Genomic DNA, 24,957 nt, shown 5'->3' on the forward strand with positions numbered 1-24,957 from the left:
ATTAACTCCATCCGAAGCAACCTGATGGTTGCACTGACTAACTTTTACACCTGCTGCATTTAAAGGAAAATGTGTTTTAAGACATTCCAAAAATAATGTTCTTCTGACTGAATAAGAAACAGAAGCAGAAGTTATGAGCTAAACAGATACCTATCGGTTTCTTCAAATTAATCTGATTAAAATGTGCCTCTCCAACATGTTAAAAGGCAGGAGGCACATGATAAAAACAGTTCATGACAGGAAATCATTATCAAACCAGCGTAACTGGAGAATTTGTTCTGAAAATTTCCTGTTATGTCAAAAATTAGCATAGCTTACAGAACATACTATGAAGCAGATTCAAATACTTTTGTTATTTGGTTAGCTACTATAGGCATCTATGCCCCTTAAGAGCTATCACAGCCTGCATCTGCCAATCTGACAGATTATGGTGTTTGCCCTTTTATGCTGTCAGATAAAAGTTTATAGTGCACAAAACTCAGTTTTGGAAGGAATTTGAGCGCATGAGGTATTAGGAGCCTGGACTTCTTTCCAAGCAATTCAGAGTTATTCTGTCAAACATCTGCCTCTAGAGTAAATATGTTTACTTTGGCCTAGTCCTCTGAACACATCCAAGTCTATAGGAAATACATTTCTAGCAATCGTTTTTTCTAACATCTCATTTATTCATTTCATTCCACTCTGCTCTTCCTATTCTATTATTTCCATGCCTTTGTGTCTTCAGTCAGACTGCTGCTTGACCAAATGGCTCACCTGTATTAACTGGCCTTCCCCAACTTCTCCCTCTACTGCAGGGGTGTTAAAGTCTCTCCTCGAGGGCCGCAATCCAGTTGGGTTTTCAGGATTTTCCTCTAATGAATATGCATGAGATCTATTTGCATGCACTGCTTTCATTGTATGCTAATAGATCTCATGCATATTCATTGGGGAAATTCTGAAAACCCGACTGGATTGCGGCCCTCGAGGAGGGACTTTGACAACCCTGCTCTACTGTATCCTTCTCATTCTTTTATCCTCAATTACTATTACTCATACTTATTTGCTAAATTTACTCCCCCAAGGGCAGAAGTCTTACGTACATCCCTCAATGTTCTCCATACACTTCATCTCCTCTCCTATTTAATATCCTATCACCAACTGTTTCCCTCTGTCTACTCAGAAACTGTTCTGCCCTCCCATTTTGATTCTCCTTTATCCCTGTAAATATTTGTTTCTTGCCCCCTCATTCTGCCTTTATACACAGTACTATTATACACCTTTAAATCTTGTATTTGCTATGGACCACTCATCAAACAGACAGTCCAGTCCTTTAAACATCAATCATCATACCTCACCATTATCTACAAAATACATACTTCACAGGTTAGAATTTAGGCCAAAAATAAAAAACTCCGTTCACACTACACAGGGAAAATATTTATAACAAAAAGTCAGTCCAAATATATGTATAAAGTTAAAACAAGACCTGACTATACTGAAACCTAGTGCTGAGAGAGTGAAAATGCTTTATAACAGGGGTGTCCAATGTCGGTCCTCGAGGGCCGCAATCCAGTCGGGTTTTCAGGATTTCCCCAATGAATATGCATGAGATCTATTTGCATGCATTGCTTTCATTGTATGCTAATAGATCTCATACATATTCATTGGGGAAATCCTGAAAACCCGACTGGATTGTGGCCCTCGAGGACCGACATTGGACACCCCTGCTTTATAAAGTATGCTCAGAGAAGTGAAACTCTGAAGAGGGGGTGAAAACCCTCTCTTAGGGTAAGAGTTTACTGTTCAATCATTGCATGAATAGTTCAAAATCACTCTCTGAGAACTAGTAAAAATCATGAAAAAATTTTAATCTTAATACTGTTAACAGTATTATTGGACAGTAAACTCTTACCTTAAGAGAGGGTTTTCACCCCCTCTTCAGAGTTTCACTTCTCTGAGCATACCTTATAAAGCATCTTCACTCTCTCAGCACTAGGTTTCAGTATAGTCAGGTCTTGTTTTGACTTTAAAAATAAAAAACTGGCATGAAAAATGCAATTTAAGAAAAACAGAAAGTTGAAATTCAAAAGTGCCAGGCCACCAGAAGTGTAAATGTGGAGAGTTGATTTCTAATATGCAAGCAACATTACATACTAACATAGAGCCCCCTTTTAACAAGCTGCGCTAGAGGTTTTTAGCGCCAAGCCGGCGAGATAAATGCTCCGATGCTCATAGAATTCCTATGAGCGTCGTAGCACTTAACTCTCTGGCTACCGCTAAAAACTTTTAGCACAGCTTGATAAACACAGAAACACGATGGCAGATAAAGACCAAATGGTCCATCCAGTTTGCACATCCGTAGTAACCATTATCTCTTCCTCTCTCTAAGGGATCCCACGTGCCTATCCCATGCTTTCTTGAATTCAGACACAGTCTCCGTCTCCACCATCTCTTCTGGGAGACTGTTCCATGCATCTACCACCCTTTCTGTAAAAAAATATTTTCTTATATTACTCCTGAGCCTATCACCTCTTAACTTCATCCTATACCCTCTCATTTCAGAGCTTCCTTTCAAATGAGACTTAAGCACCCTAGATTACTGTAACATCATATACCTAGGAGCTTATAAAAAGAACCTCAACAAGCTGAGATTAATTCAGAACACCGCGATCCGACTAATCCACGGTTTTAAAAAAATGGAAACACATTTCCCCTTATTATCAGAAACTCCACTGGTTACCCGCAGAATTCAGAGTCCTCTTCAAGTTTGCTTGTTTTTGCTACAAAACTGTCTTTGGGATTCTTCCAGCTTACCTAATCTCCCAGTTCTCCCCCAACGAGTCCAACAAGAGCACTTGCAGAACAAACCTATTTAATTACCCCTCCTTGAAATCTTATCAATACAAAACGTTTCTAGATAGAATGTTATCATTCCAGGCAGCTAGGCTGAACACATGGCTTGAAAAGCCCATACTTGAGGCCACTACATACACAGACTTTAGAAAATCCCTGAAAACTCGACTGTTTAACAAATTCTAAATTCCCATACCCAACTCTTCATTGCCATGACCCTTCCACCTTGCTCCCTAATTCCAAGGCCCGAAACTAATTATACTTTCCACCTTGAATCTCATGTACTGTAACCCACCTGCACCCCATGTACTGACAAAACGTATCTTTATTGTAACCCATGTACTGACTAAATGTATCTTTATGGTAACCCACCTGTATCCCTTACACTGACAAAATGCACCTTGATAGTAAACCACTTGTATTGTAACCCACTTGCATCCCATGTACTGACAAAATATATCTTTACTGTAACCCACTTGTATCCCATGTACTGACAAAATATACCTTTACTGTAACCCACTTGTATCCCATGTACTGACAAAATGAATCTTTAATGTAAACCACTTGCATCCCAGGTACTTGGAAGACAAAGGGATTGAGGGGTACAGATAAGAGTAGAGGTAGATTATAGGGATGGGATTAGAGGTAAGTTATAAAATTAATCAGGGATCACTGTTCAGGCACTAGGCCTGATGGGCCGCCACGGGAGCGGACCGCTGAGCAAGATGGACCTCTGGTCTGACTCAGCGGGGGCAACTTCTTATGTTCTTGTTGTAAACCGTTTCTATCCCATGTACTGTCAAATGTATCTTTATTGTAAACCGCTTCAAACTTCACGGTATAGCGGTATATAAGAAATAAATTATTATTATTATTATAAAAGGGAGATAGTAAGACAGTAAATGAAGACAGATAAGGCCTATATTATCCATCCAGTCTGCGTAACAAGACAGCCAGAGCCACGCCTGACACCTTGCAGGCTACACTGTTTCATGATCAAATGGGGCAGTCAGTTATTAGCCATGATGCCAATTACATATTTTATTTGTTCAATTTTCTGTACCGTTCTCCCAGGGGAGCTCAGACCAGTTTACATGAATTTATTCAAGTACTCAAGCATGTTTCCCTCTCTGTTCTGGGGGCTCACACTCTAATGTACCTGGGCAATGGGGGATTAAGTGACTTGCCCAGAGTCACAAAGAGCAGTGTGGGTTTGAACCCACAACCTCAGGGTACTGAGGTTGTAACTTTAACCACTGTGCCACACTCTTGGCACAGTGGTTTTGAAATGTTGGCTGCAGTATGATTATTCTTTCCAGGGACTGAGTCTAAATTTATTCATAGAGCAGAAATATTCAGTCACTACCCAGATAAACATATCTGTTTAGATTGGCATCATAAAGAGCAGGTTTGATGTTCTGCATGGTTTAATCAGACATTTCCCAGCAAATATCTGCACCCTTCCAGTGCTCCGTGTATCCTCACTGAAACCCAAGAAACAGGGTCCCTTTTCAAATAAGCATGCCTTGCTTCCACTACCAGTGACTGTAGGGGTCAGCAGAATTCCTTGTGCAGGCTATACTGGATTTTAAACCCCCCTCTTCTTCCCATATAGAGCCTGCTGCTTTGTTCCTTTGTTTTAAACCCAGACCGCCATTAACAAAACAAATCCAGATATTCAGTGGCAGTATCTGGATAGCAGCTGCCACTGAATATCTGCATAGTGCTTCAAATTGACGGCGCTATCCAGATAGCTGTGATATTCAGACACTATCTGGATAGTGTTTTTGCTGTTATAAGTCATCCAGTTAACAGCTCTGAATATCACAACAAACCTGATAACCTCTGGCTCTAAGCAAACTTCACCCAAGGACCACTCTGGTACTATCCATTTAGTTATTTAACATAAGAACCGCCGCTGCTGGATCAGACCAGTGGTCCATCCTGCCCAGTAGTCTGCTCACGCGGTGGCCCTCAGGTCAAAGACCAGTGCTCTAAATGAGTCCAGCCTCACCTGCGTACATTCCAATTTAGCAGGAACTTGTCCAACCTTGTTTTGAAACCCTGAAGTGTGTTTTCCCCTATAACAGATTCCGGAAGAGCATTCCAGTTTTCCACCACTCTCTGGGTGAAGAAGAATTTCCTTATGTTTGTACGGAATCTATCCCCTTTCAACTTAGAGAGTGCTCTCTCATTCTCCCTACTTTGGAAAGGGTGAACAGTCTGTCTTTTATCTACTAAGGCTATTCCCTTCAGTATTTTGAACGTTTCGATCAAGTCCCCTCTCAGTCTCCTCTTTTCAAGGGAGAAGAGGCCCAGTTTCTTCAATCTCTCACTCTATGGCAACTCCTCCAGCCCCTTAACCATTTTAGTCGCTGTTCTCTGGACCCTTTCGAGTAGTACCATGTCCTTCTTCATGTATGGCGACCAGTGCTGGACGCAGTATTCCAGGTAAGGGCGCACCATGGCCCGGTACAGCGGCATGATAACCCTCTCCGATCTGTTCATGATCCCCTTTTTAATCATTCCTAGCATTCTGTTCGCCCTTTTTGCCGTCGCCGCACATTGCACAGACGGCTTCATCGACTTGTCGATCAGAACTTCCAAGTCTCTTTCCTGGGAGGTCTCTCCAAGTACACCCCCAGACATCCTGTATTCATGCATGAGATTTTTGTTACCGACATGCATTTCCTTACACTTATCCACGTTGAACCTCATTTGCCATGTCGCAGCCCATTTCTCAAATATGTTTATATCACGTTGCAGATCTTAGCAGTTCTCCTGCGTCTTCACTACTCTGAATAGCTTAGTATCGTCCACAAATTTAATCACCTCACTCGTACCAATTTCCAGATCGTTTATAAAGATGTTGAAGAGCACGGGTCCAAGCACCGAGCTCTGCAGCACCCCACATCCTACAGGAGTGTGTGGCGAAGTGGTTGGATCTACAGCCTCAGCACCCTGGGGTTGTGGGTTCAAACCCCGCGCTGCTCCTTGTGACCCTGGGCAAGTCACTCAGTCCTCCATAGCCCCAGGTACATTAGCTAGATTGTGAGCCCACCGGGACAGAGAGGGAAAATGCTTGAGTACCTGATTGTAAAACCGCTTAGATAACCTTGATAGGCGGTATATAAAATCCTAATAAACTTGAAACTTGAAACACAGATGACGCTCTTCCAGTCCGAGTATTGTCCATTCATCCCCACTCTCTGTTTCCTATGCTCCAGCCAGTTTTTGATCCACGTGAGTATTTCACCCTCGATTCCATGACTCGCAATCTTCCAAAGTAGTCGTTCATGTGGAACCTTGTCGAACGTCTTCTGAAAATCCATATAAACAATGTCGACTGGATCGCCCCCCTCGAAGAAGTGCAGCAAGTTCATCAGACAAGATCTGCCTTTGCTGAAGCCGTGCTGGCTGGTCCTCATCAGACCGTGTCCGTCAAGGTGATCAATGATGCGGTCCTTTATCAGCGCCTCTACCATCTTTCCCGGTACCAAGGTTAGACTCACCGGTCTGTAGTTTCCTGGATCTCCCCTCGAATCCTTTTTGAAGATCGGCATAACATTTGCCACCTTCCAGTCTTCCGGAATCTTCCCCAATTTGATTGACAGGTTGGCTATTAGTTGAAGCAATTAAGCTATAGTCTCTTTCAGTTCCTTGATGACCCTTGGATGGATGCCATCCAGTCCCAGGGTTTTATCGCTCTTTAGCCTATCAATCTGTCTGTATACCTCTTCTAGACTGACCGTGCAGCCCTGTCAGTTTCCCGTCTTCGTTTCCAGCATAGAGCCTGATGGGTTCCATTATGTTGCGTATATCCTCTTCGGTAAATACAGACGCAAAAAATGTGTTCAGTTTTTCAGCGATTTCTTTATCTTCCTTTAGTACTCCCTTTATTCCATTGTCATCCAACGGCCCCACCTCTTCCTTCGCGGGTCGTTTCTCCTTAATGTATCGAAAGAACGGCTTGAAGTTTTTCGCCTCCTTGGCTATTTTTTCCTCATAGTCTCTTTTGGCTCCTTTTACCGCCTTATGGCATCTGCATTGATGTTGTTTGTGCATATTCCAGTTTTTGTCTGTTTTTGACCTTTTCCATTCCTTAAACTAAGTTTTCTTGTCTCTGATCGCTTCCTTCTCCTCTACAGTGAACCACGCCGGTTCTTTGTTCTTTTTCCTCTTGGATCCTTTGTTGATACGTGGTATATGAAGATCTTGCGCCTCGGTGACTGTGTCCTTAAAAAGGGACCAAGCTTGCTCTAGCGTTTTTACAGCGCTTATCCTCTTCTTAATCTTCTTCCCCACCATGAGTCGCATCCCTTTGTAATTCCCTTTTCAGAAGTTCAATGCCGTGGCCGTTGTTCTGGTCCAATATTTCGCCCCTGTATCCAGGTTGAAGCGGATCATGTTGTGATCGCTGTTTCCCAGCGTTCCTTCTACTTCTACACCTTGTGCCGGTCCTCGTAGTCTGTTTAGAATTAATTCCAGTATTGCATTTCCTCTAGTATTTTCCTTGACAAGTTGTTCCAGGAAGCAATCGCCTACAGCATCCAGGAACTTGGTCTCCCTAGCGCAGCCAGAGGTGCCTATTTTCCAGTCTATACCCGAATAGTTGAAGTCACCCATTATAACTGTGTTGCCTCCCTTGCAGTTGCATTTAATCTCATCCGTCATTTCTCCATCAATTTCTTCGGACTGCCTGGGGGTCGGTAGTAGATGCCGATCTTCATTTCCATTCCATTTGTTCCCGGAAGTTTGACCCATAGAAACTCTAACTTATCCGTCAGTTGTGGTGTGTTCTTTCCAATGGATTCAATTCCCTCTTTGACGTACAGTGGAACCTTGGTTTACGAGCATAATTCGTTCCAGAAGTATGCTCGTAAACCAAATTGTTCGTATATCAAAGCGAGTTTCCCCATAGGAAGTAAGGGAAACTCGCTTTGATTCATTCCACCTCCTACTCCCCCCCAAGGCCACCGGCGCTGCTCCATACCCCCCCCTCGCGATCCTATATCCCCTCCCCCCGAGCACCGAAATAACATCCCTTACCCCGATTTGGCACCAGCACCAGCACCTGTGCCTGTGCCCGAAGATCCTCCCTCTTGGCTGTGCTGGGTTGGGTGGTGCGTCGGAGATCCTCCCTCTTAGCTGTGCTGGGCTGGACTGGGCCTTGAGCATTTGCGCATGCTCAAGGCCTTCTGGTCTCGATCTCTCCGAGATTCTCAGATTCTCAGAATTTTGGAGAGAGCGAGGCCAGAAGGCCTTGAGCATGCACAAATGCTCAAGGCCCAGTCCAGCCCAGCACAGGCAAGAGGGAGGATCTCTGACGCACGGCCCAGCCCAGCACATCCAAGAGGGAGGATCTTCGGGCACAGGCACCGGCAGGTCCTGTGCGTTGGTGCTGGTGCCGATGCCAAATCGGGGTAAGGGATGTTATTTCGGTGCTCACGGGGGGATGTAGGATCGCGGAGGGGGGATGCCGGATCGCGGGGGGGGGGGGGGGTGCTCGTAAATCGAGTCAAACTCGGTTTCCGAGGCACCAATTTTGCAAATGTTTTGCTCGTCTTGCAAAACACTCGCAAACCGGTGCACTCGTAAACCGAGATTGACTGTATATGGCAATGCCCCCACCTTTGAGCCACTCTATCTCTGCGGTATAGCTTGTATCCCGGTATCACAGTGTCCTAGACATTTTCCTGAGTCCACCATGTTTCTGTGATTCCGATGATGTCAACGTTATCTTTTTGTGCCATTGCTTCTAATTCACCCATCTTATTCCTTAGGCTCCTTGCGTTCGTGTACATACACTTGAGCTTGTGGCCTGTTCCCTTCTTGCATTTTCTTCCCTCGTGTCCCTATCGGTCTGTCTTGCCTGTGATCTGGTGAGTTTTCCCCTATATCTTCCTACACGATATCTGCCGATGAGTCTCCCCCTCTATCTTCCTGTACGGTATCCTCTGGGTATACCGGTTCCCGAACTATCGACTCTTTCTCTTGGTCAACTGTGGGCTTTCTCCTTCTTCCTAGTTTAAAAACTTCTCAACTTCTCTCTTGAAGATGCTTGCAAGTAACCTCGTTCCGCCTCTGCTAAGGTGGAGTCCATCCTTCCTGTACAGCTTGCTCTTCCCCCCGAACGTTGTCCAGTTGCGCACAAAGTGGAATCCTTCTTCCTCATACCAGCGGTGCAAACATGCGTTGACTGCTTGCAGCTCTATCTGCCTCTTCTCGTCGGCCCTGGGTACCGGCAGGATCTCCGAGAAGGCTATCCTCTGTGTCCTAGCATCTGTAACTGGGCCTTCAGTGCTTCTCTGTTGTAGTTCCTGCTACTCACGTTGTTCTTTCCCACATGGATCATCACTGCTGTATTTTCTTCTTCCACACTGTCAATGATCCTGGCGATGTGGCTCACAATGTCTTCAATCTTTATATACCTCCTGGAGTCACAGCAGTTTCAATATAAACATACATAAAGCAAAAACAATGAACAAAGAACAATACAGATCATTCTTCAAAATAATATCAAAACACAAGAATAAGACATACAAATTCTTCAATAACGTATTTGATAAGGTGTTACTAAAATGCCCAGACAACGTTAGGAAAGACAAATCAAAAAATATGCGTCTACAAACAGCTTGGTTTTCAACATCTTCTTAAAGCTGTAGTGATCTGCGCATAATCTTAGTTGCCCAGTAAGCTTGTTCCAGTATGACATTCCAACAATGGAAAACATTTGAAGTTGAGTTGCCACATATCTTATATTTTCAGCTGTCAGTGCTACCAGTTTCATTTCCCCCCCTGAGAAACTGAAACCAAAATGGTACAGTATGATATACTATTTGATGTACCAATGGCAACACTGAATTGAATTCTGTGCTCAATCGGTAGCCAGTGCAAACTTTTCAATGTGCTGCTCTCGTCACCCCACTAGCTATAGAAGGCCAAATTTTATATATGGCACCCAAAAAATCAACACAGACTAGAATGGTGCATAGTGTGATTCTATAAAAGGCACATGCCATATCTGCGTGCATCTGGTAATGCTAAAAAAATAATTAGTAGTAGTAGTATAGAATTGCACTTAAGGCAAAACATAATAACATAGTAAATGATAGCAGATAAAGACCAGAAAGGTCCATCCAGTCTGCCCATAAGTTATACTCATTAAAAAATACATGATTAAATTAACTTGTCTCTTCGTTGATATTTCTGTAAAGTCTGGTATTGTCCTAGGTTCCAAATTCCTAAGTTGCCGTCCAAGCTCACTCCAGCACTGCTCACTGCAGGATATCTACCGTAAAGGCTGGCCAGTAACATCCTCATGTTACAAGTTAGTGGAGTTCCCATTGATGCCCACACCAGCCCATCCTACATCGAATCACCATATATGGGACGCAGACCGTGCAAGTTCATCCAATACCTGCCTTAGTTCTTTAATTTACATCCTTTATTTCTAATTAGAGATCCTCTATCTTTATCCCACGCTTTTTTGAATTCCATCACCGTTATCCTCTCCACTACTTCCATTAGGAGGGCATTCCAGGCATCCACCATTCTCCGTGATGAATTTTCTCATATTGCTCCTAAGTCTTCCTCCCTGTAACCTCAAATTACGCCCTCTAGTTTTACCTTTTTTTTCTTCTCTGATAAAGATTTGGTTCTATATTAATGCCTTTCAAGTATTTAAATGTATGTATTATTTCTCCCCGTTCCTCCTCTCCTCCGACATATACATATTTAGGTCTTCCAGTCTCTTCTCATACTTCTTTTTTGTTCAAACCCCTTACCATTTTTGGCGCCTTCCTCTGGACCGCTTCAAGTCTTTTTATATCCTTCACCAGATATGGCCTCCAAAACTGAACACTCCAAGTGTGGCCTAACCAATGACCTATACAGGGGCATTAACACCTCCCTTCTTCTGCTGGTTACTCCTCTTTCTATACAGCCATGCACCCATTTAGGCCAAGAAAACCAGGCCTAAATACATATGTTGTGCGTTGATTCGGCATATTCTATGCCAGTGCATGTAACTTTTAGGAACACCCATTCTCCTCTCCGGCAATGTCCCCTTTTGAGATTCACGTACTAGAACTGATGTGCATCACTTTATAAAATGTGCCTACCAAGCTGTGCATGTAACTTCTCAATAATGCCAATTAAAGTCAATTACTAGGTGTTAATTGCCAATTATCAGCACTAATTAGTCTTTTAAATAATTATGTTCTGTGTGCAAATTAGCTGCATGCACTCATTTGTGCATGCAACGTATGGCACTATATCAGAATTTGGGGAACATTCTCTATTATATTTTTATTTCCATCAAAACACACAAACTTATTTAGAAAAAAAATATCTTCTGTGCTTATGATGAAATAAAGTGGGAACATACTTGGAAAACCAAAGAGGAACCATAATGCATTTTCCTCAACTATTGTACATTATATAAATATTCCGAACTACTATATTGTAATGATGTTCATAAAGACACAGTAAAAATAAAACTTATCTGTGTTCTGATTCCAAACAACGAAAACATAACCCTCAATCTGAGCATAAGATATGCAGTTTGAATCAGCTGAAATAGCGATTTCCTCTCTGTATGTGGGCTGTGGTTAAGCAGCCACTGATCGCGTTGAAGGCATACTCCACCAGAGAGGTGGCTTCCTCATAGGCAGAGGCTCAGGCTGTCTCTCCCGTGGAGATTTATAGAGTAGCAACATGGTCTTTGGAAAACGTAAATTTGACCATGTGACCTTTGCTTCCGAGTCTTCATTGGCTCCCGGTTTATTTTAGAATTCAATTTAAATGTGCTTGTATTTCTTTTAAAATTCTACATGGTATCTTTAATCCTCTTATTCCTTTATTTTGGAATGTTTACCGATTCTCCTTTGCAAGAGGTATCCAACAATTTAAACTCTCCCTTCCTTCAAAAAAAGGGATTAAAGGAGTCAAGATCTTCAGTCAATCTTTGGTCTTTAAATTCTCTGAACTCTGGAATGATCTCCCCCTTTTTTTTTAAGGAGTTCCAGTTTGTTTCAATTTTTCTGTAAATCTTTAAAAACTACTCTATTTGCCAAACATTTTGAAAATTAATTATTTTGAAATTTTGCTATTATCTTCTACTTATCATTTGTAAATCTTTCCCCGTTTATTTAACTGCTGTAAACCGAGTCGAGCCTTCTCAGAATGATGACTTGGTATACAAAATTAAGCTTTAGTTTAGTTTAGTTTGGTCTACTCTTTATACCTTTACCTGGTTCTATAGGGTAGATATGGCAGCCAGGAATCATGCCGCTTATGGGTCCTTAGTATTAAAGACAGGATTGCTTTGATACGTCCCTAGCATTCAGGACTACTAGACATATTGCACTAGAAAGATTAGGTTCTTACCTCAATAATCTTCTTTCTTGTAGATGTGTCTAGTAGTCCTAAAGTCCCGTCCTGTGAGTAGGCTTCGCCTGACTTTGGTCTTAATTTCAGTCTGTATCTGACTATGAAGAATTTCTCTGTCTGTCAGCTAAGCTGAAAAAAATAAATAAATAAAAGGGATATAATGTCTGAGTTTCTGCTTCTTAGCAGGATGTGCAAGTAGCTACGAACTCTGTAAGTATTAGTGCCGGTTGCACACAGTTTTGTATAATTTTGATAATGCTATACTTATGTCAGAGCAAAATAGAAGTATAGTGTTGGGGAGTTCTCCCAGTTGCCCTCCTTCCAATGATGTCTTCTATTACAGTGCTTTTTGACTGCTTTTGTACAAACTGCTGGGATGGAGACGGAGTTAAAAGATATAAGAATAGCTTTACTAGGTCAGACCAATGGTCCATCTAGCCCAGTATCCCATTTTCACAATGGCCAAACCAGGTCACTAGTACCTGACAAATCCCCAAATAGTAGCAATCCCATGGCAAGTAGTGGCATCTCCCTTGTCTGTCTCAATAACAGACTATGGACTTTTCCTCTTGGAAATTGGCCAAACTTTTCTTAAAACCATTCTGCAAGCAACTTGTGGGTTCAGATGCATAACCCTAGCACTGAGGACTATTAGACGCATCTACAAGAAAGAAGATTATTAAGGTGAGAATCTAATCTTTCTATACTGAGCCTGAGGGATGGAATAGTAACTAGTAGGATTATGTTGTCCCAGCCCAGTACTGTGAATACTATTGAGTGTGTTGGAGAATATTCTTTCTCAAGAGTTAATCAGTATTTGTGTGCAATTTTTTTTTTTGTAAAGCAATCCATGTACATACATGAATACATATTACTGTGCTTAAATACTACTTACAGTTTGTGGTGATGTGTCTAGTCAAACTAGAATGACACTTCAAGTGAACCTTTGTTGAGGTAGGATGTTGAGTTAACAAGGTAGCTGTTAAGCTAAATTTAGTGGACATTTTAAATACAGGTTTCTTTTACAAACAAACGTTGCAATTTAAAGGTCTTTGGTGGTCTGAAAACAGTTATTCTCCTGTAGCATGGCAATAAGTAGTTTTGCATTCTGTGGGCTTTCTGGTTCCTTTTTTGTATTATATATAAAACCATGCATGTTTGTTTTCTGAGAAAACCTATTCATTTTGATTTGGGTTTAGGTAACAGTCAAGGATTAATGTTTTCTCAGCTTCTCCTATTACCTTGGATTCTTACTTCCCAGATTGAGTCAATAGGGTGATAACTCCCCTCCTTTAGGTTAAGAACATAACATAAGAGTTGCCATGGAGGGTCAGAATAGAGGTCCATGTAGTGCAATATTCTGTTTCCAACAGTTGCCAATCCAGGTCAGAAGTATCTGGTAGGACCCAAAATGCAGCAAGATTCCATAAATAGCAGCCAGGTCAAAAAGAATGTTGATGTCGCATGGAATAACAACCAATGTACCTTTTGTGTTTTATAACACATTGCTCTAAGCTTTTTTCTTTTTTTTTTTCCTTTTGATTATTAAGGGAACAATTCTATAATTAGGCACCAAGAAATGTGTGCTAGAATGGGACGTGCTTAACGTCAATTGCACCTAAGTCATTATAGATAATTAACACATGCCTGCATTGCTAGGCACGATCACTTATACAGGCTTGATGTCTGGTATACAGTAAGTAGGTGTGCCAAGGTCTATCAATCAACATGCATAAGTGAAATAGAATTCAATAAGTTATACGTATTGGTGACATATCCATGGCTCAATCATGCTGTACTCAAGTGTATTCTCACCTTGAAGTTATGCGTCACTGCTGATTATTGGCGCTGGTGACTTCTAGGCACCTGCTTATGGAATTGCCTGTTAACATTTAAGGGGCTAATTATTGAGAAATGACTAACCTATGAGTAAAGCTGCTTGGAATTAGTCTCTCAAGCAGCAGTATATTTCTATCCTGGGAACATCAGCATGCAAATCCACCTTCGGGTATGGGGAGCTTGCATTGGGATGGTCTTTTAGTTGGGTGGGGGATCTGTAATTGTGGAGGTATCGGAGGGAGTTGATAGTCACCTTGCCAACCTTTGTAAGAAACTCCCAGCATCTTCAGACCATGGCTTATTAAATTGACATACTGATGAGCTGTTTTTACATACATTTGCATGCTTTCCATCTAAATTAGTATATGATCTGTGGTAAATGAAAGTACCTTACAGTATGATCAATCTATGCTTGTTTCCTTAACATATGTTAAGGGTGCAAATATTGAGCAATATCGCCATAATACAGGTTGATAACTACCCCCTTTGAGGCTTATTTTATAAGACATGGCTTATTTATTACTACTGCTACTTATCATTTCTGTAGCATACTATTTATTTATTTTTAAAATTTCTATACTGTCTAGCCCTAGATGGTTTACATAAGATCAAACATACATAATACAAAAGGTCAATCAGACATCAAAGATTTAAATTGACAATAAATCTTTGATCAAAGTGAGTCAGACCAAACAGTGATAAACAGTTGTGTTTTTAAGGATTTTCTAAAAGTTCCTCTTTCAACACATTTCCTTAACTGTCCTATCAGCAAATTCCATAACTTTACCCCAGCACAGCAAAAGGTCATTTCATAAGAGATAATCATTGCTTGACAAGTAGATCTTCCTTACGCAATATAGTGACAACTCTATGAGGGATCTTCAAAAAGTTCCACACTTTTAATTTTTTTTTAAACTATGGGGCTCATAATTGAAACAGAAATACATCTAAAAAAAATGCCCAAATCGGCACTTGGATGACCTAAAAGACAGGTTGTCCAAGTGTTTATATTAAAAACGGTTTTTTAGACGTATCTAGAGACTTTTTAGGCTTCTGAATCCTGCTGTGTGCCCAGAGCTGAAAGGGTTGTTTTTGAAGGAGTGGTTAGGGCGAGATTTGGGCCGACCTAGACTTAGTCGTATTGCAGGGATAATCACAACTTTTATGAGGCTGCCTGGATGGAACATATACATTGTGACTTTAGGTCTAAGTGCCCAGAAGGTACAAAGTGACTAGATAACCACTGCGGACACAAAGTACAGACCCCCACACACTCCCCCAGTGATCACTGAGCCCCCGCACCACCATAAAATTGGAATAAAAACGTACATACTTGCCTCCAGAATATCAGCATCTGGCATAGGAAAACTTAGTAGAACTGCACAAAGGTGGCTTAAGTAGTGCACACACAACTTGCCGAACCCGCGCACAAAAAAATAAATTGTTGCCTAAAATGATTTTCACTGCTAAAATGAAATGTTGCAGAAGATTAGCTGTTCCGATTTCCCATTTATCACATTTATTGAAGCGCTATAATATAAATTTTAAGTAATTCACGTGATTCCTTTATCTTTGGCAGTTGAACTTGACACGTCATGTGCCCCATAGGGCCATAGCCTATGATCCATAGGATATGAAACACTTCCGATTCTTTGACTTCCTTAAGTTCCGCCATATTGTTTATTTTGTGGAATCGTAGTGTGCAGCGTGGTACTGCGGTTGTATAACTGTATTCGTTTATTAAATTGCAACCAGATATAACTCTTAAAATGTCTAAACCGCAAATGGTGAAAAGTGTAAAACGCAAGAGAACTGCAACAGCTTTTAGGTCTGAATGGCTTGAAGAAATTGTTGAAACGGAGACACCGGAATCTCGAAATACAATGCGTGTTTGTCTGTGTGAAATATTTACCTATGACGAAGACGATGGATTTGTGTGTTGTTATTGTTAAGATGCCAAAGCAACTGGAAAATTCTCTACTGGAAAAATATGGAATGATGTTTGGAAACTGAACATTATGAAACGCCATCCATCAAGTAAATCTCATACCGACAGTATCAGAGTATTAGAAAACTCAGAAATAAAAGTCCAAATTTAAGAGGGGTACTGGTTAATATGTTGCTTGAAAGCCCAACCAAAAAAGAAAACAGGCAAATTAGTAATGAACGGAAGTGGTCCAGTCCTGATGAAATTAAGGTTCTTGTTGACATTGTTGTGCTGGCCATTAAGATGAATATCTCAATGCTCTCTGTTCAAGATATCAATGAGCACATGGCGAAGTATGTTAGGATACCTGATAGCTGGAGAAGCAAAAACTATGAGTTTGAATTTCTTGGAATTATCAATGGCATCGTGCAAGATGATCGTATGGCAGACATTAAATTAGCAAAGTATCAGGTTAATTGTTGATGAAAGCACAGACATTTCTGTCAACAAGTACTTAATACTCTACTTTAAGTATCGGCCAGTCAATTCAAATGAGTATAGGAAATCATTTGGTGGGATGCTACAGTTGGAAGCATGTGATGCTACATCAATAGTAACAGCAATTAGGGAATTCTATAGGAAAAATGAACTTGACCTGAATAAAATGGTTATGTTCACCTCTGATGGTGCCTATGTTATGTTGGGCAAAATAGATGGTGTTGCAGCACAACTGAGAAAAGACATTCCACATTTAGTGCAGCAACATTGTGTTGCATATCGGGAAGATTTGGGACTTTCTGATTCATAGAAAGAAGTAAAATTGAAAGAAGTAGAAAGTGTAATGATAACTGTGTACACGGTGTTCTGTCGGTCTTGTACTAAACGATGCAAATTTCAAGAAATAGCAGATGCATGTGAATGTGAATCAGTTGCTTTCAGACCTCTGAATGAAGTGCGCTGGTTATCTAGACACTTTGCACTTAAAACAGTTATTCGAAATTATGATCCCCTGTTAAAATATTTTGAAGAAGACAAAGATAATGATCCTATTGCAAAGTACTGCTATAAGAAGCTGAACAGTGAACAATTTCATATTACACTCGAAGTTTTGAATGATGTCTTATCAGAACTGGCTTCCTTAACCATGGCATTTCAAAAACGTGGTTTGACACCATTGGAAGCTTATCATCTTGCACAGGGTAAATTGAACAAACTTCAAATGCAATACTTAGGCGACAAGGTTAAGTGGAGTGATAAAGTCAACAGTCTTCTTGACAACAGGATGAGATCTGGAGAAAAAGTTTCAGTGGATACTAATTCCATATTAACCTTCATCAACATCCTATGTTTGCATCTGGGTGAAAGATTTCCTGAAAAAGAAGTTGAGGAATGGTCTGCTTTTGACTGTACAGCAATATCACAATGCGACTTTGACTTCGGAAATGGACATATCAGATCTCTTTGTTTTAAAGTATAAACAATTTCTTCCAGAGGAAAGTGTTATTATTCAGCAATACAATGACTTTAAATTCCTTGTTGCAGAAAAAATCAAAAGCAATTTGATAAACAGCTTTCCAGATATGACGAAATTTGCATTTCAGAATGATCAATTTGCAGATTTAGCAAAATTGATGGACATTGGTGCCACATTCTTAGCATCTAGTTCAGATTGTGAGCGTGGTTTTAGTCTAATGAACAATTTGAAGACTAAACAGGAATCGTTTACATTTAGAGCATTTGGAAATGCTGATGCGTGTTAAGTCATCTTCAAGATGGAGGCTCAGCAGATCTTGACAAAATTTATTCGGACTGGATAAATATGAAAGATCGCAGGGAAAAACTTTGAAAACTAAATTGCTGTTATTTTCTAAATTTTAAGTATAAAGTACTATGATACCTTATTTATAGGTAGCGCTCAATGAAACATTTCAATGAAACATAATTTATGTTTATTGAAATGAGACTTTATGTTTCATAAAGTGTAACTAACAAAGTGTAACTAAAATTACATTGTGTTTTCGTTAATTTAGACTAAACTCAAAGACCTGCCCATAAATGCCCATAATTGAACTCCAGGCCCTCTGGCAATCATTTTTATAGCACACACAAATTTAGTTTTTCTTTAAAATGCGCACACATGAAATTTTTTGCGCACACAGCCTATGAAAAAATTAGAGGGAACATTGGTGGGGGGTGGGGCTAGTGAACCATAGAGAGAAGGACCCAGGCCCATAAGCCAAAATGAGTCTACCAAAATCCCTCAAAATACTACTGTACTGTCATATAGGTGGCACCTGCAGCCATAAGGGCTATTGAGGTTGTAGACAGGTGGGTATACTGTGTTTCCCTGAAATAAGACCTAGCATAATTTTCGTGGTAGGTCTTAATATAAGCCCTACCGCTGAAAATAAGTCCTAGTTGTAGTCAGCCGTGCTTCCCTCCGCCCCTGCTGCACAGCCGAACTGCCAAACCCCCGTTGACCCTCCATCCTTCCCTCCCTCCCTCCCTTCTCTCTGGGGCCTTCTGTGTGCCACGTTACTGATGATCAATATTATAATGTACTCCACTAGTCTCAAAATCACTTCACATACGTTCCTCAGATTGCCACACCATTCTAAAGTGTGGTAGCATATCATCACTGGAGTATTGTTTTATGTGACGATTTTGGACTTATCTTTAATCTTTGATTCTTTAACATATATATAATCTATGAATTTGTACTTTATAAAGTGATACTGTGCAAATTAAGTGACTTATCTTTTGAACCGGGTCTGCATCATTCCCCACCGACGCGTTTCAATGTTTTCTTCAGGGTCGGGGACATGAATGACTATAAAATAAAGATAACACATTCAATCAGCAAACCGGATAAAGATAGCTGAAAGTACCAAATAAAACAGAATATATTTACCAGACGTGGCCGGGATTACAGCATAACGCTAGTCCTGAGTAGTATGTCCAGGGTTACAAAATGGCCACGGCGTTCTAGGTGGAGATTTTAAAAGAACGCCTCTTCTTCTCACCCCTGGACCAACAGCGGCAGCAGCCGCGGTTTCATCAAGCAGCCGTGGGGCATTTGCTAGGCCGGCCCACTTCAATAATGCGAGGTGGGCCGGCCTAGCAAAAGCCCTGAGGCTGCCTGGGCTAGCGGAGAAGGGGTACTACTGGACAGGAGGGAGGTAAAAGTAAGGGAGAAGAGCTACTGCTGGACAGGAGAAGCAGGGAAGGGGTGCTGCTGGACAGGGGGTAGAGACAGAAAGAAAGACAGACAGATAGCGGGCAGGGAGAAAGACATAAAGAAAGAAAGACAAACAGTCAGGAGGCCAGGGAGAGACACAGAAAAAAAGACAGATAGGCAGGGGGCAGGGAGAGAGACAGAAAGAAAGAGACGCGGGAGAGAGACATAAAGAAAGAAAGACAGACAGACAGGGGGCCTGGGAGAGAGACAGAAAGACAGACATACAGAAAGAAAGAAATGCCTAAGTCTACACATCTATTCTAGCACTCGTTAATGTAACAGGCTAATAAACTAGTATATATATATTTATATATATACATTGACAGGGTGTGTCCAGAGGACTGGGTTGAGAGCCATTGGTCTAGCTGTCTGCTAGAGTCCATGAAATGCATTAGCAAAACTTAATAAGTTCGAAAGCAGCATGGCAACTGTTGCGGTTGTGCCCAGTGTGCCTTCTGCAGTTCTGCACAAAACTGTGAATTAGTTTGTGTTAATTCTGGTTGAAATTAATATAGATTCAATTAGTGCCTCCTATTTAGGAGGCTATAAATGAACCTGCACTAACTGTACTAGTGACAATATGCAGTATATACTCTGCATTAACTGCGTTTGGCTAACCACCCATGCCCTAAATAACTCTGTTAGGGCTAGAGTCACTAAACTCAACCTTTCCGATCCATGGGCAATCCGTGGCCGAGTCTTGCTAGGCGATCGATTCACTAAACAGTCCCCTTGTAAATGACCTGATCGGACACACGCCCACAAGCGATCCCATGGATTGCTGCAGAGCGATCCAGACACATGCGCAGACCATCCTCTCTTCCTGGAGATGCGATCCGCGTATGCATTTGCAAAAGGGGGGGGGGGGGCTGCATTCGCTGGCCCCATGAGAACCCTGAAGCACTGAAAGGCAGACAAGAGCCCCTACTCCCCTCCCCGATAAGACGCTAGATGTGGCAGCTAAACAGGCTCGGTAATTGCCCAGATCTTTCAGAGCTGTCGGTGTATGTGGAGCCACACATCCCTCATTAAGGCAACAAAGCTTGACCTCTCCTCTGCTTCAGCTCTAGGAGAAGAGCCAGCGATATCCAGACAAGAAGTGACAAACATAGAGGGGAAACGGCAAGGGCAGAAAGTGTGGGAGTGAGATATGGAAAAGAGACATTACCAAACTGGGTATGATGGCCAGAAAGCAGGAGAGGGAAAGAGAAACCAAGCGTTCGTACCCCCTTTCTGATGCCGTAGTTCAGCCCTGCTTTTAACCTGCGGGTTAAAACAATGGTTTAAAAACACGAGCTCTTAGAGAAGCAGAGCGGCTGAGAGCAGGGTGCTTTTTTGATGGTTTCAGGGCTGCAGGGCTGGGATTTCATGGCAGCAGAGAGCAGGATAGTCAGCAAGAACGTGAACGACTGGTCCTCCAGGAGTCGCTTCAGTTTGGATTGGCCAGCCCAATCGGTGTTCCTTCTTCTCTTTAGTGAATCGAGGCCCTTCCTACTTTGCATGCCGTTTCCCCTCATTTGCATGGGCGGATCGGATCGGGCAGAAGGTTAGTGAATCAGGTCAGAGTCGGAAACTGGTCGGGACACGATCGATGTGTATAGTGAATCTAGGCCTTAGTTCCCTCTCCCTAATACAAAACATACTTAACATGTGAATTAGAATGCACTAACTGCTAAACCACTGTGGAAACAGCATGCTTGTGTGGTAGTAGTTAATGCATGCTGATTTGTGTGTTAACTGCTTAATGTATTTTATTAGATGTATTTTATAGTCTTCGAACGGCTTGCAACCTATAAACATTTAGGGCAGTGGTTCCCAACCCTGTCCTGGGGGACCTGCAGCCAGTCGGGTTTTCAAGATATCCCTAATGAATATGCATGAGAGAGATTTGCATACCTGTCACTTCCATTATATGCAGATCTCTCTCATGCATATTCATTAGGTATATCTTGAAAACCCGACTGGCTGGGGGTCTCCCAGGACAGGGTTGGGAACCACTGATTTAGGGCCACACTTCCAAATGTACAGCAATGTTTTGCAATAACCATGCATTAATCACCAAAACCTGTCTGTTGGGTTTTCCCATTTGGTTGAAGGAGAAAGACAATTTTTACTATGCGTTAACTGCATTTCTTTTGGCTCCATCTATTCACCTATCACCGTGTTGATTGTAAGGTTCAGTTCCAATGCTCTCAGTAAGGATTGGGCGGATGCATGCAAATTTTTCTCATGTGAGCGACAAGTTCAAAACCATTTTTTTTTGTGAGTGAGCAACAAGTTCTAAAAAAACCCAACAATTTTCAAATTTGCAAGTATTTTTTGGGAGCAACTGTGTAAAATCCTAGAATGCATGATCAATTGCTCATGTGCTCAGCTTCAAGGGAACATGGCTCGGTTTCTACCCATCCTCCACCTGGTCTCTACCTTATGTTAACCGTCAATAGAAAGTGTATACAGAAAAAAAAAAATTATAAGGGTCTTAATAAAAGGAGCCAACACATAAATAGAAATGATACTGAGCAAGGGAACACCAGAACAACAACAAAAAATGAAGACATAAAAGATGCACAAACCCAAAGTTTATAATATTATCCCAATGGCAATGGGTTAAATTTAATAGCTTGTTCCATAAGAAAATTTGTAAGCAAAGTGTTTTTAGTTAACATTATGGCCCCATTTTATGAAGCAAAGTTAAACTTTTATTTATCACCGGCCAAGTGGTATTAGTTTCGATTCTCATAAGAAGTCTATGAGTGTCAAAGCTTTTACCGCCAAGTCCGGTGATAAAAAAGCTTCATAAAAGTGCAGTGGGTGGGTGGGGGTGGTATGTTTGCTCACATATATCCAAGAAGAAACAAAAAACAATGTGGAGAAATGATGTTCCTGAGATGGACTTTATCAATATTAAAACTTGGCAAACCACATAAAAACCTCTAGGACACAGTCCGCTGTAAAGCTTTGGATCCTGGACGGTCCGTGTTTCGACAGAATGCCTTCTTCAGGCATCCCTATGAAGTCATATGGTAAAGATATGTGGATAGAAATGTCAGTCGGAAATAAACTGATCCGTAAAAGCTATGTGCAGGACAGGGGCTCAAACACCCTTTTTTGTTAAAGAATTATCCATTTCATTTTGAATATCTCTAGCAGCTGCTGTCTAAGAGATCAAAACTCAGAATGTTTCTATGTGGCATGAAGGCTTAGCTGCAAGGGTTATGTTTTTCTTATGGGGAAGTAAGGCAACAGGTTGACCCCTTTAAGAATGCTCTTACACAAACACTACTTTCCTTGTTTCTTAGGGTCCTCTTTGCCAGCTCAGTGCTTAACCTGGCTGAACTAATTGCCCTTCGACCTGACCTTGGCAAGTTGAAGAAGGTCCTTTATTTTCATGAGAATCAATTGATATATCCTGTCCAAAAATGCCAGGAGAGAGATTTCCAATATGGTTATAACCAGATACTTTCATGGTAAGTGTGCCCTCCACTAGTGGGTTTTACTGGATATTTTTCTTCTTATTTAGCAATTTAAATGTTTATGCGCATCGCTAGGTATTAGAATTCTATTTAATTAATATTGTATGATCTGCTCAGAGTAAGCCTAAGATAGTCCGCATAGACTTATACAGGAGGTTTGCGTCCAGTCTATATGAGATCTTCAACTTGGAATAAATTTCACACTGCTTATTTTGTTTGTAGTATCGCCTAGAACTTTTTGCAGGCAGATTTGGCATCAGTTTTCCAAAGTCAGTGTGCACACATACTTTTATTTTGCAGTTGTCTTAGGAGAAAACACCTGCAGGCAGATGCACTTATTTTTTCCCAGGTACAGTACTTTCTCTGGCTGAAAAACAATGTGTACAAATCTCTGCACTCTGCTACGAACCCAGGCCCTTGAAAATCCTACATAAGAACACAAGAATCATCATATTGAGCCAAATCAAAGGTCCATCAAGCCCAGTATCCTGTTTCCAACTGCAGACAACCCAGATGACAAGCACTTAGCGGGATCCTAAAAAAGTATTTAAATTTCATGCTACTTACTTACCCCCGGGCATAAGCAGTAGCATTTCCCAGGCCTATCTTATTAACTGTCTGTCGAAGGGTTTCGCTAGGAATTTGTCCAGCATGTCTCCTGGTCTTTATTTTATTTTAATTAAATACTCAATTAGTGTTTACCTACTTTTTCAGTGTTCAGAATTTTACACTGCAGCATCTCACCTAAAATTGGGTGCTGGGATTATTTATTTTTATTTAAAATATGTGTAGCCCGCATATCCACAATTTTAAGCAGGTAACACCAATTATACAGCAGCTGAGCACGGAACAGGCTGCACAGTGAAAGCACCATCTTTGAAATGGTGTGTTTGAATAGCTATCCTGTCAATGTCTAGAACCTTGCCCTTCTCACAACAGCAGTTCTTAGTCATTCCCTCATTTAGACAACTTTTCCTGGATTTCCATAGCAATTCTTCATTCTGTGTTATGGCTCCTACTCTCTGGAATTCTTTGCGTTTTTACCTTCGTTCAGAGAAATCATTTGTAATCTTCAAGGTACAATTAAAGGCATACTACTTCTCTTTGGCCTTTATCTCTTAATTTACTTCTTCCTGATGGCTACTTTTTTTGTGTGTGGGCAGAATTGCGGAATTAAATTCTTTGTTCCCTCCCTTACCCCAACCTTTTTGTTTTTATTGTAATTCCTGATTCCCTCTTTCCCCATGTTCTTAGTTGTTGTTTTTTTTATGTTTTTACTTTTATGTTTACTTTTTATGTTTTTACTTTATTTAATTTGGTTTCTTTTTTTAAAAAAATGTTATTGTAAGTCTCTTAGATTTGCCTTCTGGTTTTATATTTGCGATATATTAAATAAATTGAACTTGAACTAGGACGGAGGTGTGCTATGGATGATCCAGTGTCATAGATGTCCGGCTGTGATTATGCACAATATGTTGACTTGAAGGGCAAGAGATGTAAACATCACCATTTACATCTGCTCTGAAAGATGTCAAAGTGAAGGCTCCATCTGTCTCTGGACTGCTAGCTTTGTGACTGACTACAGTAGAAAAGCAGAGTAAACCTACTGTTGAAAAATCTCTTTGTGCCATTCTCCAAACAAAGTGTCGCCTGAAGAAGGCGTCACCCATACGCCAAAACAGGGATCCTTGTTGGGACTATTTGCTTCTGAATAAAGATTTAATAATTGATTGAAAAGACACCGCCCTTGCATTTTTTTGTTAATTTGAAGATTCCCATCAACCATTCTGTATCAGTTGATCTAATTATGACTTTAACAGAGCTTGTGAAAGCCTCCTTTAAGCTTATGAGCTCTTCTTTTCTAAAGTACCGTATTTTTCGCTCTATAAGATACACCTGACCATAAGACGCACCCTAGATTCAGAGGAGGAAAACAAGAAAAAAACCCATTCTGAACCAAATTCTCCCTGCCAGGCTGTGCATCCAACCACACACTCCTCGCCAAGCTCTGCACCCTGTCCCCCCTCCCTGCCAGGCTCTGTACTCTGTCCCCCCTCTGGTGGTCTAGTGGTAGGCTGGGACAGGGCACAGGGCTGGTAGGCCTAGTGGCTAGCAGGAAGGTAGGAACAGGGCACAGAGCAGGCAGGCAGGGACAGGGCAGGCAGATTTGGTTTTGCGCCATGACATGCAGAGATCTGTAGCTCTGACAGTCTGGAAGTCCATGAGCAATATGAGAACTATGACCCCATACATGC

General features: G+C 41.3%; 1 protein-coding gene across 5 annotated transcripts in view; it reads left to right on the top strand.

Annotated features, from left to right (window-relative positions):
• GTDC1 (glycosyltransferase like domain containing 1) overlaps positions 1 to 24,957 on the top strand; it is a 395,866-nt gene that overhangs the window by 168,090 nt on the left and 202,819 nt on the right. For all 5 annotated transcript variants that reach the window (XM_033946584.1, XM_033946585.1, XM_033946586.1 and 2 more), the window contains exon 3: positions 22,529 to 22,696. In XM_033946584.1, the coding sequence (XP_033802475.1) occupies positions 22,529 to 22,696 (168 nt within the window). The remainder of the gene's footprint in view (positions 1 to 22,528; positions 22,697 to 24,957) is intronic.

This window comes from Geotrypetes seraphini, chromosome 5 (genome assembly GCF_902459505.1).
Source record: "Geotrypetes seraphini chromosome 5, aGeoSer1.1, whole genome shotgun sequence".
Taxonomy (NCBI): Eukaryota; Metazoa; Chordata; class Amphibia; order Gymnophiona; family Dermophiidae; genus Geotrypetes; species Geotrypetes seraphini.